General features: G+C 47.9%; 3 protein-coding genes and 1 pseudogene across 4 annotated transcripts; 3 read left to right on the forward strand and 1 right to left on the reverse strand.

The window, feature by feature from the left end:
• Window positions 1-469: 469 nt before the first annotated feature.
• LOC136522366 (CRIB domain-containing protein RIC10-like) lies at window positions 470-3,691 on the forward strand. The gene is made up of 4 exons (XM_066516192.1): window positions 470-667; window positions 858-955; window positions 1,079-1,181; window positions 2,584-3,691. The coding sequence occupies exons 1-4, from the start codon at window positions 610-612 to the stop codon at window positions 2,817-2,819; spliced, it is 495 nt and encodes a 164-aa protein (XP_066372289.1). The 5' UTR covers window positions 470-609; the 3' UTR covers window positions 2,820-3,691.
• Window positions 3,692-5,995: 2,304 nt separating this feature from the next.
• Window positions 5,996-7,405, forward strand: LOC136520759 (early nodulin-like protein 18). Its single transcript, XM_066514411.1, has 2 exons — window positions 5,996-6,459; window positions 6,580-7,405. The coding sequence occupies exons 1-2, from the start codon at window positions 6,279-6,281 to the stop codon at window positions 7,230-7,232; spliced, it is 834 nt and encodes a 277-aa protein (XP_066370508.1). The 5' UTR covers window positions 5,996-6,278; the 3' UTR covers window positions 7,233-7,405.
• Window positions 7,406-7,615: 210 nt separating this feature from the next.
• LOC136520760 (small ribosomal subunit protein uS11z-like) lies at window positions 7,616-9,950 on the reverse strand (annotated as a pseudogene).
• Window positions 9,951-10,132: 182 nt separating this feature from the next.
• Window positions 10,133-13,846, forward strand: LOC136522282 (uncharacterized). 2 transcript variants are annotated; one of them, XR_010775832.1, is made up of 5 exons: window positions 10,133-10,248; window positions 10,372-10,529; window positions 11,658-11,737; window positions 13,289-13,456; window positions 13,531-13,842. XR_010775832.1 is itself a non-coding variant. In XM_066516114.1 (4 exons), exons 2-4 carry the CDS (start codon window positions 10,416-10,418, stop codon window positions 13,377-13,379), a joined length of 285 nt encoding a protein of 94 aa, XP_066372211.1. In that variant the 5' UTR covers window positions 10,146-10,248; window positions 10,372-10,415; the 3' UTR covers window positions 13,380-13,846. The 2 variants fall into 2 exon arrangements, 1 of the variants encoding a protein (XP_066372211.1); XM_066516114.1 differs by having other exon boundaries at window positions 10,146-10,248; window positions 13,289-13,846.
• The last annotated feature ends 327 nt before the right edge of the window (window positions 13,847-14,173 follow it).

Below are 14,173 nucleotides of genomic sequence, written 5' to 3' on the forward strand. Positions count from 1 at the left end.
ATGGTCTCGGAAAAGTTTTGGATGTTAGGTTAAATGTGTAAAGGAGAAAAGCGTACCCTTGAGACTTAGTAGTACTTAATATAATAACTTCACTAATGTGAGAAAGTGACTGTACAACCGATGTTTTGCGCTGGTGAAACACATCCATCTTCATCTAATCATCTTGAAACACACACACACATAATGAAACAACTGTATTTCCTTTTCATAAAGATCATCGTGCAGAACAGAACAGTAGTAGTACTACATAGTTATTACTACTAACAAGAAGGGATTATGAGGGACAGTGACGCAACGGACTCGAGGTACGGAGCTACAGGACTGCGAGTGACGACTAGACACCTGTTCTCAAGAAATGGCTGGAGAGAAGTGGAAGAGGAAACCCCACCTAATTTGTGATCAATCAGATCACAGGGGGAGCTGTGCTGTGCTGTCAATATAGATAGAAGGTTCAGATCTCCTTCCTTCCTTGTCATTGTATTCTCGTCACCACCTTTCTCTTCGCCGCTGCCTCCATTTCTGAACCGGGGTTTCTGTATATCCAGCAGCTCCCGTTCCCCCTGTTTCTGAACCTTGTGTTTTTCAGAGGGAAGGCCAAAGGCCTCGCCGATGGCGATAGCGATGAAGGGAATATTCAGAGGTCTGAAGATCATCGCACAAATATTCAGTAAGTGCCATTTCTTCCGACTTCCATGTTGCACTCTCACCTCCTTGGCTGCATAACAGGATGGAATGGAACACGCCAAGAATTCTTTTTTACTTAAAAAAAAATGGAATAGTTGATAAGCTGTGGATCTGTGCAGCTCATACCGATGGCTGTTGGCTGATATAAGCTTTGAATCTCTGTGGCCTTGCAGCAGTGCAGAGGGAGCATGAGATCGAGATCGGGTACCCTACAGACGTGAGGCATGTATCGCACGTAGGCCTGGGCGCCAGCGACTCCTGTCCGAGCTGGGTAAGGATCAACGCCCACCTCATGGCTTTGGCTTGTGTAATCTGTCTATCATTGGAAGAAAAGAGTGAGTTCTGGTTCTGGTTCTGATTCTGAGCATGGCTGATGGCTGTGCTGTTTGAGCAGATGAATGAATTCAGAGGAGTAGAGGAGGTGACAGCAGGAGGACGGGGAGCATCCATCGTAAGCTCTGCTGCGCAGTCCAGGCACACCTCCTGGGCTTCCCTAGGTAAGTACCTCGCCCTCATTTCGGGAAAAAAATTCTATACGACGGTGTCGCATATAGAATCCTCCATGCGGCATCCTCTGCATGGTTCAGGCAGGTCCCACCTGCAGCAACACGGTTAAGCGGTGCCGCAAATAGGCTTGCATGCGACGGTGTCGCGGAAATTTTTTTCCCTCTCATTTCACTTTGCTCTGGTTTTCCCTCAAAAGACAGGAGCAGCTATACAGCCGTAGAATTAAAAGAACAATCACAAGCGACAATTGGTAATTTATTTCTATAGTCAAGCAATGATAAAATTTGGCTATTGCCTGAACAACAACAACAACAAAAAATTCAGACATCACCTGGAATATTGGAAAAATGTTAAAGATAGGAGTATAAGGCTTTGAACTACTACCTCCGTACGTCAAAAGTGACACTCTAGTTTTGTATTTAAGTCAAAGTAGCTTATGTTTGATTGATCAAGCTAACAGAGAAGGTTCTCGACATTTATGATAACACATTGATTTACTATGAAAAATATAGTAACGATGAATCGGATGATATTTATTTGAAATCATAAATATTTGAATTTTTAATATAAATTTAGACAAACCTAAGATCATTTGACTTATTATAAAAAAAACAGAATGACCCTTTTCGTAAAATGGAGGTGGTAGAAATCATGGAATAGTATAAGAAAAAGTAATTTAATACTCTCTCCATACTAAAAAAATAAAGTCGTTTTGGACAAGGCTCGGGTCAAACATTGGGAATATAAATCATGAATAACTTTTAAGTTGTTGAGTTTGGAAATGTGAAAACCATATGTATAGATTTGTCTTGAAAAATACTTTCACAAAAATTTACATATATCACTTTTTGATAAATATCTTTATAAAAATAAGTAGTCAAAGTTATGCTTTAGAGACCGTGTCGCTGTCCAAAACAACTTCATTTTTTTAGTACGGAGGGAGTATACTTTATAAACTTACCACACCCTCGGTCGTGATGCATAGATAAAAGAGCAAAAATTCTACTCTCTATTCTAAATTGTAAGTCGTTTTGGTTCTTCTATATACTTGTACATAATTTTTAATTTATATCTAGATATAGTGTATATGTAAATATATAGTAAAATTTATGTATGTAAAAAAAAGGTAAGACGATTTATTATAATCTGAAATGGAGATAGTAGTACCTTTGAGGCAATTGAAAAGGGTCACCGAACAAAATAATGAAGCTTGGTTGTGGCACTAGTATTCGGCACAACCGGGCCAGGCAGTGTGTTTTTGGCGCTATTCTGGGCCTTTCTCTGCGACCCCGGCCTGCTTACACTTGTGCCAAAAAAAAACGCTTCAGTGGTCAGTGCCCTGTTGGGCTTTCCGTCACACGTTCTTCGGATACTGACACTGTCCTGCTGCAGACTTTTTCGAGCAACCAGCGACAGGCGCGGCGCCGCCGACGGAGGCCTGCGCCGACAGCAGCTCGGGCCAGGACGGCGCCGCGAGAGGCGGCGGACCCGCGACCACGAAGAAGGCGGCGAGGCCGAGGAAATCCTCCCGGGCGGTATCGCCCGGCGGGTCGTCCTCGTGGCGGTCCACGGCGTGCGACGGCCACTCCTGCGAGCTGCACGTTCCCGCCGGCCTGCAAGCCGCCTGAGCCTGACACTGTATGTCGCAGCAGCAGGACGGGATGGCCGGACGAGGACGCTGCTGGACGCCTCTGTCCCGTCCGTGTAGCTGCTCCGCCGACCATCACTGTCGTATGTGTATACACACGCAATTCACTCGTGAAGGAATGGCACGGCTTTCCTTCTTGTAACGGCTTGTGTGCTCGATTCGGTGCTTGCTATTGATACGGAGGCGGCGGCTTCGGTTTGTTCGGAAAAAATGACAGGAGCCGGATGAAGAGCGACTGAGTATATCTGTATTCGAGCAATGCGTTGTTTGCTGAATTGGTCGTGTCGTGGTTTCTGCTCGTCAAGACGTCAACTGATCGAACTGTCGGCAACAGCCAACAAGCGGAAGAAGACGTCAACTCAAGCCGGCCACTCCGTCGGTTCCCGTTCGGACTGATGACTGAGCTGTGACTGACTGAGCTCTGCGAGAGCAGCACGTCAGAGATGCAGACAAATCAGCAGCCTCTTCGAGTCTTCGTTCATTCATTCAGCGATTTTGACCTGCACTGCACAAGAAGTACTAACCACCCCCAGAGAGAGAGAGAGAGGCCGAGTCGAGTCTCCTCTTCCACGGTCTCAGTCACATGTGGCAGCTCGCAAGAAAAGAAAGGTCCTCTCCGTCTCCGGCGCTTCCACCCCCCACTCGCCACTCTCGTGGCTCCGCGTGCATGCCCGGCTGCCGCAGGTGGAGCTCCTCTGTTTTCCTGGCGGCCAGGTGAAGTCACGAATAACCTCTCGGACACGGTCTCAGAAGTACCACGGTCCGCTGTGCTGTGCTGTGCTCTCAAGAGTTTTTTCTTTTGAAACATATATGCTCTCAAGAGTCAAGAGTCAAGACCCATCCCTGTGAAATAAAGATTGTCGTTATCGTCTTTCATTCTAGTATGTCCTGATGATCTGTCGACTGACGCGACGAGCTCAATTCCTTGTTTTCCTCTGCGTTGGTTTCAACGTGGATGCATCCGATTGGAACGATGGAACGCGCGCGGAGCACGGAACTTTCCAGGGGACGGTCCAGGCCCTGCCCACGTGTGTGCGCCATGGACGGACAGCGCCTGCAGCAAATGTGCATTGCATTGCTGGAAGGCAGGCACGGATCATATGCTCCTCTGAAACCGAAAGCGACGAGTCGATCGACGAGCATCCGCTACGCACGGATCATATGCGTGCGTATGTTGCGATGCCTCCAGCGAGTCACGTGGAGAAAGAGGGAAAGAGAGAGGCAGTGTGAATGGCCGCGACCAGATTAAAGATGGCAACGGCCCGATACCCGATACCCGACGGGTATTTGATTCATTAGGGGACGAGGATGGGATCATATCTTTACCCGCGGGCATCTAAATGGGTAAAAATCCATCCCCGACGAATATAACGGGTACGAGAACGTTTCCTGTTTACCCGTCCCCGTTACCCGTTGGGGAACCTGACTATTTGAGCTGTCATACGAGTATTGGGCCCAAAGAAGCTCAACATAGGTATTTTGGTTCAAATCTGAACAATCATATTGTCGGGTTCATAAATCCGGGGTCCCTCGGGTACCGGCTTCCACGCCAGGGTTCGGCCCAGGAGGACGGCCTTCTTTTCTTTTGGACCGGCCCGAGAGTCTAAATTCAACAGACCGGAGCACTCGCTTCAGGCCCTGGCCGCCTTCGGCCCCATCTTTCCGACCGGAGCACTAGCTCAGGCTCATGCCAACTCCGAACGGCCTCTCCGATCGAAGCGTTAGCGTCAGGCCCCGGCCGCCTTGGCACGGCCTCCACCTGGAAAGCCTGACCCGAGGACCGCCTCCGACTCTGACCCCGTGTCTCCGACCGGGGTTCATAGAAAACCCTGCCAATCGCTATTCTCCGACTGGTGCGCTAGTACTGACTGGGGCCATCTGACCGAGGACGCCCGCTCGGAAAAGAATCAGAAGGCGTACTAAGGAAGGCAAGACAGGGCTCGCAAGTCAAACCATGGCACCAGGGACTATACCCTGCGGAACAGTATTTTACAACCGCCCTGCCACAAACAGTATTGTAGGCACCAACATTTACCTCTACAGTATTGTAGGCGCCGGTCAAAAACACCCGTACGGTAAGACCCCCCCACGTGCCTCCGGGCATCGACAGTATTGTGGGCACCGGAATTCACCGTACCAGGCGAACATGGTAAAGCCATGCCTCCAGTCGGCGAGACAACATTTTTGCAGGTACCGACGTCCTCCAGTCTTGAAGAAAGCAGCTCAACCTCCCACATGTACCTGACATTCCGCAGTGACATCAACAGTATTGCAGACGCCCACCATTGTCCCATCCCCATCGGCATGGGCAACCAGGCTTAGAAACGTCCGTACTCTTTCTCTCTCACTTGTAAAGCCATCCCCTTCTTCTATAAAAGGGGATGTGCTCCCTTCAAACAAAGGGCAGTTAACCCAAGTCGACTTCTTCAAGTTCAAGTTTAAGGTTGGACACTTCGTTCATAGCATAGCTCTTGTCGATCTCGGCCCTTCCAACCGGACCGACCGGACACCCCATCTCTCTCGTTTGTAACCCCACTACAGACTTCGAGCACCTGGGCTCGGGAATAAAGTCACCGACCGACCCACACTGGACGTAGGGCACGTTGCCTGAACCAGTCTAAATCCCGTGTCATTGAGTGTTAGGCCACCTCCGATCACAACGTACAGCAAAATTATAAATATTTACTAGTTGGTCACTTTCTGCACCGACACATATATATAGTTTGTGTGTTCTAGGAACCGTAGTTCAATTTTTTCTCACCATCTCCGCCAGCAGCACAAGCATGCTTTCCTCACGAGCGCTCGTGCCCCTCACTTTCTCAGTTCGGTCTCTCTGCCACCTTTGCTCGTCCTCCTCGCAACCTCGCTCCTTCTCCTCGGCATCTCCGAGACTCCGACACTTATACCCGGGTGAAGAAGAAACGTCTCCGATTGCAAAGCTGCGACCCCAAGTGCCCTTGTTTATCGGGTATGCAGTACCCGTTGGATATTTGTTACCCGACCGATACCCGACGGGTACGGGGATGGACAAGAATCTATACCCGAAACAGTTAACGGGGACGGGGACGGAATGAATTCTCCGTAGCGAGGAAGAGAACGTTCCGACAATACCCGATGAAAACATCCCCGTTGACATCCTTAGACCAGACCAGGCGCTCGCCATAGCCCTGCTGGTAGCTATTGGTAACTTGCATGCTTAGCTTTAGCTCCTGCCTCCAGGCGGCGGTTAACGGGAGGTGAAAGCAGCGAACCTGACACCGTGTAAAACCCGCCCGCGGCGTCGACGCGGCACGACGACCTACAAATACCAGACGTCTCTCCCCTGCCTGCGATCCAGAGTCCAACAAGTGCACACAGTCCCTCTTCGAGCGAGACTCCTCCCGACTCCCGACCGAGCCGCAGGGTGCGTGCTGCGATCCAGTGTGCCCTGTGTCCAGGCATGGCGGCGAGGCCAACCGCTCTGCTAGTGCTCGTCTGCGCCGTGGCCGCCCTGGCCGCGTCGGCCGGCGCGACGCAGTTCAGGGTGGGCGGGCAGAGCGGGTGGAGCGTGCCGGCCGCGGGCTCCGAGCCCTACAACACCTGGGCGGGCAGGCTCCGGTTCCAGATCGGCGACCAGCTGCGTAAGTAGCCGCCATGGCCGTGCGCGCGCACGCCGCGTGGCGTCACCTGCTGCTGCTCATCTTGGTCGTCGCCGGTGAATATGGTGATGACGAGTTCTTTGCCTGTTCGTGCGTGTGCAGTGTTCGTGTACCCCAAGGAGACGGACTCGGTGCTCCTGGTGGACGCGGCCGCCTACAACGCCTGCAACACCTCGTCGTACGTCGCCAGGTTCGACGACGGCAGCACCGTGTTCACGTTCGACCGCTCGGGCCCTTTCTTCTTCGTCAGCGGCAACGAGGCTAACTGCCGCGCCAACGAGAAGCTCATCGTCGTCGTCCTCGCCGACCGCTCCGGCACCCGCACGCCTCCCGCAGCGCCGCCGACGTCGTCCGCGCCGCTGCCGAGCCCGCCCTCCTCGCCTCCTGCTGCTGCCCCTGCACCGGCGACGAGCCCGTCGTCGTCGCCACCCTCGGGCAGCGCTGCTCCCGTGCCAGCTCCCGTGGCCACCCCTACCTCGCCGCCGTCCCCGGCGGCTTCGGCTCCGGCGCCCGCTCCCACGACCACCACCCCGAGCTCGCAGCCGGCGCCCGCTGCCCAGACCCCGTCGCCGTCCACGACACCAACACCAGGAGGCGGGTCCTCCCCGCCACCGTCTGCTTCCGCCAACGGGCCGGCCGGCGAGGGCGGCGGCAGCTCCAACTCGCCACCTCCGCCTTCCGCGGCTGCACCCATCGTCGCGGGCTTCGTCGGCTCGCTCGGCGCATTCATCGGTTACGCCATGCTTGCTACCTGAGACGATCTGCTGCGGCGTGTTCTTTTCTTTTGCCAGTGTGACTCTAGTGAGATGACTTGCACTGTGATGACTAGAGGCATCATTTGAATTCGCATTTGCATTTGCATTTGTTCAAATATTTGTCGAATGTATAACCCTAATAATAAATACATGCACGATTGCTTTTGGTTGTAGCCTTTTTCTCCATTGCAACAATCTTTCTTGATATGCTCAATATGCACGATTGCAGGCAAAAGCCCAGATTTTCTTCAGAAATTAACCCTACACAATTAACACACGATCGCACCATGATGCTGAACATTCGGGATGAATGTTTTGAGGTCAGCAAGACAGCAAGCAAAACCACGCAATTCTGCTGCACTGCACCTCATCGAAACGGGAAATTACTCTAATACACGTTTATATAGAGTGAAAATGCATACCTAGCATATAAATATGACAAGTCGATTCCTCAACCAAAAACATTATCCATGCAACATCATAGATTCAGGACTAACGGTAAATGGTCACCAACATAGAGCAAAATTAAAGCTCCTCTTGACAAGCATAGAAAAAGCAACACTACCCCAGAGAGGACTAGCTTCTTGATGGCCAGAGCCAAGGGATGGCAAATAGCATGAAGACGACGCCTACAACCTCCTTCCCCTCCTACCACCCTTTCTGCGAGTGCTGTCAGTGGGCACCGGGGTAACGTCCTCTGCATATAACACAAATGTTGCATTAAGTATACTGTATACTGTACACAAAATAAATAAAGCATCATGTTATGGTAATTGATGCAACTTCAATGAAGTACAGTTAGCCCTAAAAAAGAATCAGAATTCTTACCAATGCGTCCAATTTTCATCCCAGAACGAGCAAGAGCCCTGAGAGCAGACTGAGCACCAGGTCCAGGGGTCTTGGTCTTGTTGCCTCCAGTGGCACGAAGCTTAATGTGCAGTGCAGTAATACCAAGCTCCTGAAGACAAAACACCAACTCACAAATTACTTTTCTGGATACAGCAACTCTAAAGCATTCCTACATAATCCTAGGCTTCAATTTAATTAAGCAAATATCATCTTTGGATATACAGACGAATCAATGAGCGATTGCTCATTGCAGTAGAACCTCTCTAATGAAATTATTGCCTTCACTACAAAAGGCCAACTCAAAAATTACTTATCTGGATACAGCAACTCTAAAGTATCCCTACATAATCCTAGGCTTCAATTTAATTAAGCAAACATCATCTTTAGATACACAGACAAATCGATGAGTGGTTGCAGTAGAACCTCTAATGAAATTCTTGACTTCACGACACATACCTTGCAACGCTGTGCAACATCTTGAGCAGCAAGCATAGCAGCATAAGGAGACGACTCATCACGATCAGCCTTGACCTTCATGCCACCTGCATGGTTGGTTTAGCACATCACGGTTAAAACTAAGTACAACGGCCTTCAAGGTCAAGCATGAACCAAGGTTTTAGGATGGTACCAGTGATCCGAACCAGAGTTTCCCTCCCAGACAAATCAGTGATATGCTGCATATTAGAACATGACACAATTAAACTAGGGAATGGAATGAAAAGGTCTATGCACAGATACAACATATACTGCACTTACAATGAAGGTGTCATTGAAGGACGCAAAGATGTGAGCAACACCAAAGACATACTCTCCTTCGCGAACAGTGGGTCCAAGGGTGACGTTCTCCTCCTTGGGCTCCCTGGTCTTCCTCCTCGACTGCAATCATATACAACTATATGATGGCATTTAACTTATTGTCGTCTCAACCACGTCCAGAAACTATTCCAGAGTACACAAGTGAACCTGGGTTGATATAGTGGTGTTGTGACAATAAGAGCCTAAGAGGATAAAAAGGATAGTAATTCAATACAGTAAGCAGAATTAAGCCCACCATTTCAAGCCAACCAACAGTAGCCACTAGCCTGTACCCCATAGTGGATTTACAATAAGGAAAAGGTACTAAAAATTGCATTGGACGAAAAATGATAGATGGCATTCAACAGCTAATCAGTCACGGTATACTAATCAAGCCTACCATTTCATCAAGGACTCAAACAAGACTATCACGATATATATTGCCAACAATTATCCTCACAAAACATATGCTTTCCAGCTTCGTGAGCAATTCAACCCAAGCAAACCCACACATATTCAGCATTTCTCACTCTTATACTGTAGTTTGTAATAGTAGATTCTAATCATATCAGTGCTTCCACGGTTTTAACAGCATATCTCAAATATTGCATTTGGCAGATAAAACATGTTCGCCTAGAACACTCATAAATCATGATCAGATTAGCAAAACTGTTGACCCAGAATCACTTCAATCTTCAACATAGTAGTACGAACTAATTTACCAAAGGACAGATCTCCAACTGTAATTTACAAGCCCAAACAATACTTTCCACCACGGGCAACCGCCCCAAACAACAATAGCCCTAATCAACAGCCAAATCAACGCTCTTAGGAACCCATCTCCAAACAAAACAATCGAACCACCGCCCGCTACCGTGCTTGCACCCAGATCCGCGTACGGGCCTTAACCAGACGAGAAGAGGCTCGCTTACCATGGTTGCGTGGAGCGACGGGTGACCGGAGCAGAGGCACGCTTCGGGTTGGGATCACGAGCACGCCGCCGCCGCCTGCACCGCCGCCAAAACTTCAGAGGGGCGACGGATGAGTGGTGCGCGTTTATTTATATACGAGGCTGCAGCCCATTAGGGTTTAGACCCACCATCGCCCAACAAAAATTACTCTTTTGCCCTCGCTCTTCTGTCACTGCGGGTGGGCCCCATCTCTTAGACAAGGACAGTGCCTGTAATTTGGTGACCTGAACTCCTAACGGGCCAAAAAGAATTTAGACTATATGGGCTGGATAAGAATACAGCCCATTTAGTCTCGTCTTCTTCCCATTTCCTCTTCTCCCTGGGCTCGGCTGCGGCGAGCAGGGGGAACCGAAGCAGCCGTCGTCTCTTCTCGGGATCGCACGCTGCGCGCAGGGGAGGAGGCGAGTCCGCTCTTTGAGCCCGTCCGATCTCTCTACTGCGTTGCCGTGATCTCAGGATTTGTGGGTGGGTGCGTCGTGCTGGTGAATCTGACTCTTTTTTTTTTTTCTGTTCTTTGAATTCAGGAGGGAAGAGGGGGCAGGGGAGGTGGTGGAAGAAGTGGGGCAGGATGAGCGCGGAAAGGCCGGTGCCGCGGCGAGAGAGCCCGTGGGGTCTGCCCGAGGGCGACACGCGGCAGCCCAAGGCTCACCGCTGCAACGACCGCGCCGAGGACGTCGTCCAGGTCCGTTCGCCCTCTTGTAGTCTTGTCACATGTTTGCTTCTAGCAGTCGGTCCATTATGTCCTCCAACAGATGAATGGGGGTAGTCACGGCTCATAACCATCTGAAGTTCTGAATGGGGAAATGATGATTCTTGGCCAGTTTAGTGATGTATCCTCAGTACTTATTTCCACCGTCTATCGATTTTGATTGTGCCCAACTTAGAGTCGCTTCAAATTGGGATCAGGCTTGCCGCTGGCATTGTGTTGTTTCGTCCCCAATGCTTCTCTACTTTGGTCTCTTGAAATGTCTTCCTGATATGTTTGTGCACAATGTTGCTACCTAGGCTCCTACGGTCCTACCTTGTAACTAACCCTAGGAGAGACCATGATTCGACAACCTTTAATCAGTACTGTTTCTGCTTTGCACTGCTGTTAATGCTTTCAGGCAGTCAGGCTACTGTTGGAAGCTCCAATATAAATCTGGAAAGCAAAGTCTGGAAGGAGCAAAAAGCCTAGCTGTCTAACTGATGTGCCTGCTTCTAGGATGGAATAAACCCCATATATATGCCTAAGAACACAATTAGGAATGCTGAAGAAACCATCCAGATGCTGTCTGTTTCTGTTATATCCCTGAAAAATGTACTGATAACATCATGACATAGGTGCAGCATTTTCAGTAGAGAACTGCATGAAAACCATCATTAGTCAATTGGAGTTGTCCACTGTCATGACATGGTAGCCGTGCTATGTGCTAACACTGAACTGCCAGCGTCCACAATCTTACCCAAGGTTGTTAAACTCGTGATCTTCTATCGAATCGGAACTCCAATTTTGGGATGTAAATCGTAGGATCATAACTACTAAAATCATAGATTCTACTTAGCAGAATCGTAGAATCAACCTGATAAACTAAGATTGTCCATAGAATCGTGATTTTAACAAATATGATCCTACCCCATTTCGGATTCTTGGTAGTGAGTGCCTATCAGACGTAGCCACTTACTGCATGTTTTCCATATAAAGATGAAGCTATTGGCTTTGTTTCTATAATTTTGACAACATTAGGTCATGTGCTGCATTGTTAAGTCTGAAATTTTTATAGTTATACATATGTTGAACATACTTCTATTTTGTCATTTATTTTTGCAGGCTTGCTTTGAAGGGAACCCATTCAAGACAGTTCCAGGTCCGTTCAAGCTCTTCTGGCAATGCATGCGCTCAAAACCTGGGTAGGTGTACCTTCTCATAATATCTATTTGCTTAGCTTTTGACATATCTAATCTGATCTGCAATATGGTGGGAGACACTTTTGGATGATTCTAGTGCATTAAGGAGGGCCACTTTATCTTGTCCATAGAATCTATTTAGGCTGATGATAAATAGAAATAGACAAGCTCTTATTTAGGAAATCTAAACTAGCATGTACTGACTACAGTGAAGTTAAGGAGGGCCACTTTATCTTGTTTGCTATATCTTTGCTATTTTTTTATTGAGGAGGATATTAACTAGTAATAACTGCGGAGATTGCTCATGAAGGTTAATCTCTCAAGAGATAATGTTTTGTTGGTTTAGAAACTGTTTAGCAAGGAACACATTGAGGATATCCACTAGTAACTCTGCATGGATTTGCTCAATTTTATTTTCCCTATAGCTGACATAGTTACTGAATTGCATGCATTAGCTTGTAATATGAATTTTGGCATTCTCACAGAAGTTATATGAGCTCCCATAGTTGGTTTGGAAACTGTTTAGCAAGGAACACATTGAGGATATCCACTAGTAACTATGCATGGATTTGCTCAATTTTATTTTCCCTATAACTGACATAGTTACAGAATTGCATGCATTAGCTTAATAGCTTGTGAATCACCATAGTTCATGGAGTGACTGCCTGCATAGTTTTTGGACTGGGACTGGGCGACTGGCTGTGCCATCAGCTAGTTAGTTTCTCTCAGAAAAATGGCCTTTTGGGTTGCCTGCTTCCACATGTAATGTACTTATGTTGCATCTTTTGGGAAGGAGGTTCTTTTAGTTAGGTTGCTTGGAAGGATAGGGCATGCTCTTTTATGCATAGGGTAGATGTGAAACCTGGCATATGATTAGTCAAAATATGATGTCCATCTCAGCTTGATTAGTCATTTGGCCAAGTTGGTGCACTGAGGCAACCTGGCCGGGAGCAACCAGTTTAAGCAAGCCAAGGTTAGGACAGCTTATAAGCAATTAAATGCCACTGAAATGAACAGGAAGTATAATTTTCTACTATGCCATGACTCGAAAAGGGTGTGAAAACCTCTAATGTCATGACATATTTGATATTGAACATAAATTTATTCCTATAAAAATAAGAGTTAAGTACTTCAGAAAACTGTTTTACAGAAGACATCAACTTGGGGACTTCATTCAAGCGTGCTGCGTGCAGCCGTGCAGCCAGATGATCCAACTAGGATAACGGTTTGACTTGGTTAGGCAAGCATCTGGTTCACAACTTAGGCATGGCAACGTCGTTTGAGCTAGGTCACATGCCATATGCCCATGGCATTGTGACAAGTGGCCCTTAGGTGTGCCAAACTTCTAAGCTATGGTGAGCTTTTTCTTTGCCACAAGCTAGGCAAAAAAGTGTGGGAACACTAGGTGTTCTTAAGCCATGATCCAAAAAGATGCTTGATTTTTCTGCATGCTTATTTCAACATTGAAAATTTTGCATCGAGTATTCTGACCCTGAATATTTATCCTTTTCATTAGCATCAGCAGTATTTCACGTATGGACCTGTGGTTTGCAGGGAGGAACCTACCGAGCCCTATACCTACCTGCAGCTAGATCCTCCGAGAAGGGTGGAAGTGAATCTGGAGCAAACAGCGTCCGAATCTTGAACGAGCATGCCTAGTTTATCTCGTACAAATTTGTCTTCGCCTTTCAAGCAGCCTTTTCGCCCTTGGGATCATATCATGTGAGCTCAAAGCTGCATATGTTTGGATATTTATATAATCTAATAAAACCTAATCTACAGAGCTGCCTTTCCAGGCGGCCAACTCCATGAAATTGCAGTTGCTGATGTAAGAATTGTGCATTGTGCCCCTTTTCTGATAATTCGTGCATTTCCAAGTCCACTTGCCAGTATGCTACCAGGCGTTTAGAGTTAATGCCTCTGAAGGTCACTGTTCATGTTCTGTCTCCTCGACATGGCCTCTGAAACAGAGTTCCATATGGTCACATGGTGTGTGTCTGTTTGTACATACTTCATACCAGTATTTGTGTACAGTTCTTTGTAAATGCTGCTTGATTCCTACACTGATTGGTGTGAGAGTTTCAGACAACCGTGCTGACACTCCTTGGCCGTATGATCTGCATTCCCGTGCCATTACCCTGAAGATTCTTCTGCATACTTGTTTCAACATGTTCTCTTGGACGTTGGTTTCTGAAGCACAGTCCCAGGATTCGTCAGCATACTTGTCTCAACATTGAACATTTGCAACGAGTATTCTGACCCTGAAGGCGATCCTTTTTTATTAGCGTCAGTCAGCTAGATCCTCCGAGAAAGGTAGACGTGCGTGAATCTGGAGCAAACAGCATCGGAATCTTGAACAAGCATGCCAAGTTTATCTCGTGCAAATTTCTATGGAAACAGTTCTTTTCAACCTAGGAAATAGTCATGTCATGTGAGCAC

The sequence above is a fragment of the Miscanthus floridulus genome, chromosome 18 (assembly GCF_019320115.1).
Source record: "Miscanthus floridulus cultivar M001 chromosome 18, ASM1932011v1, whole genome shotgun sequence".
Lineage (NCBI taxonomy): Eukaryota > Viridiplantae > Streptophyta > Magnoliopsida > Poales > Poaceae > Miscanthus > Miscanthus floridulus.

Excerpts from the sequence above, each read along its gene's own strand:
- LOC136522366 (XM_066516192.1), top strand. The coding sequence starts at position 610 with ATGGCGATAGCGATGAAGGGAATATTCAGAGGTCTGAAGATCATCGCA. Across the intron at positions 668-857 it reads GATCATCGCACAAATATTCA|CAGTGCAGAGGGAGCATGAG; the intron begins GTAAGTGCCATT and ends GTGGCCTTGCAG. Across the intron at positions 956-1,078 it reads GCGACTCCTGTCCGAGCTGG|ATGAATGAATTCAGAGGAGT; the intron begins GTAAGGATCAAC and ends CTGTTTGAGCAG.
- LOC136520759 (XM_066514411.1), top strand. The coding sequence starts at position 6,279 with ATGGCGGCGAGGCCAACCGCTCTGCTAGTGCTCGTCTGCGCCGTGGCC. Across the intron at positions 6,460-6,579 it reads CCAGATCGGCGACCAGCTGC|TGTTCGTGTACCCCAAGGAG; the intron begins GTAAGTAGCCGC and ends GTGCGTGTGCAG.
- LOC136522282 (XM_066516114.1), top strand. The coding sequence starts at position 10,416 with ATGAGCGCGGAAAGGCCGGTGCCGCGGCGAGAGAGCCCGTGGGGTCTG. Across the intron at positions 10,530-11,657 it reads GCGCCGAGGACGTCGTCCAG|GCTTGCTTTGAAGGGAACCC; the intron begins GTCCGTTCGCCC and ends TTATTTTTGCAG. Across the intron at positions 11,738-13,288 it reads TGCATGCGCTCAAAACCTGG|GGAGGAACCTACCGAGCCCT; the intron begins GTAGGTGTACCT and ends TGTGGTTTGCAG.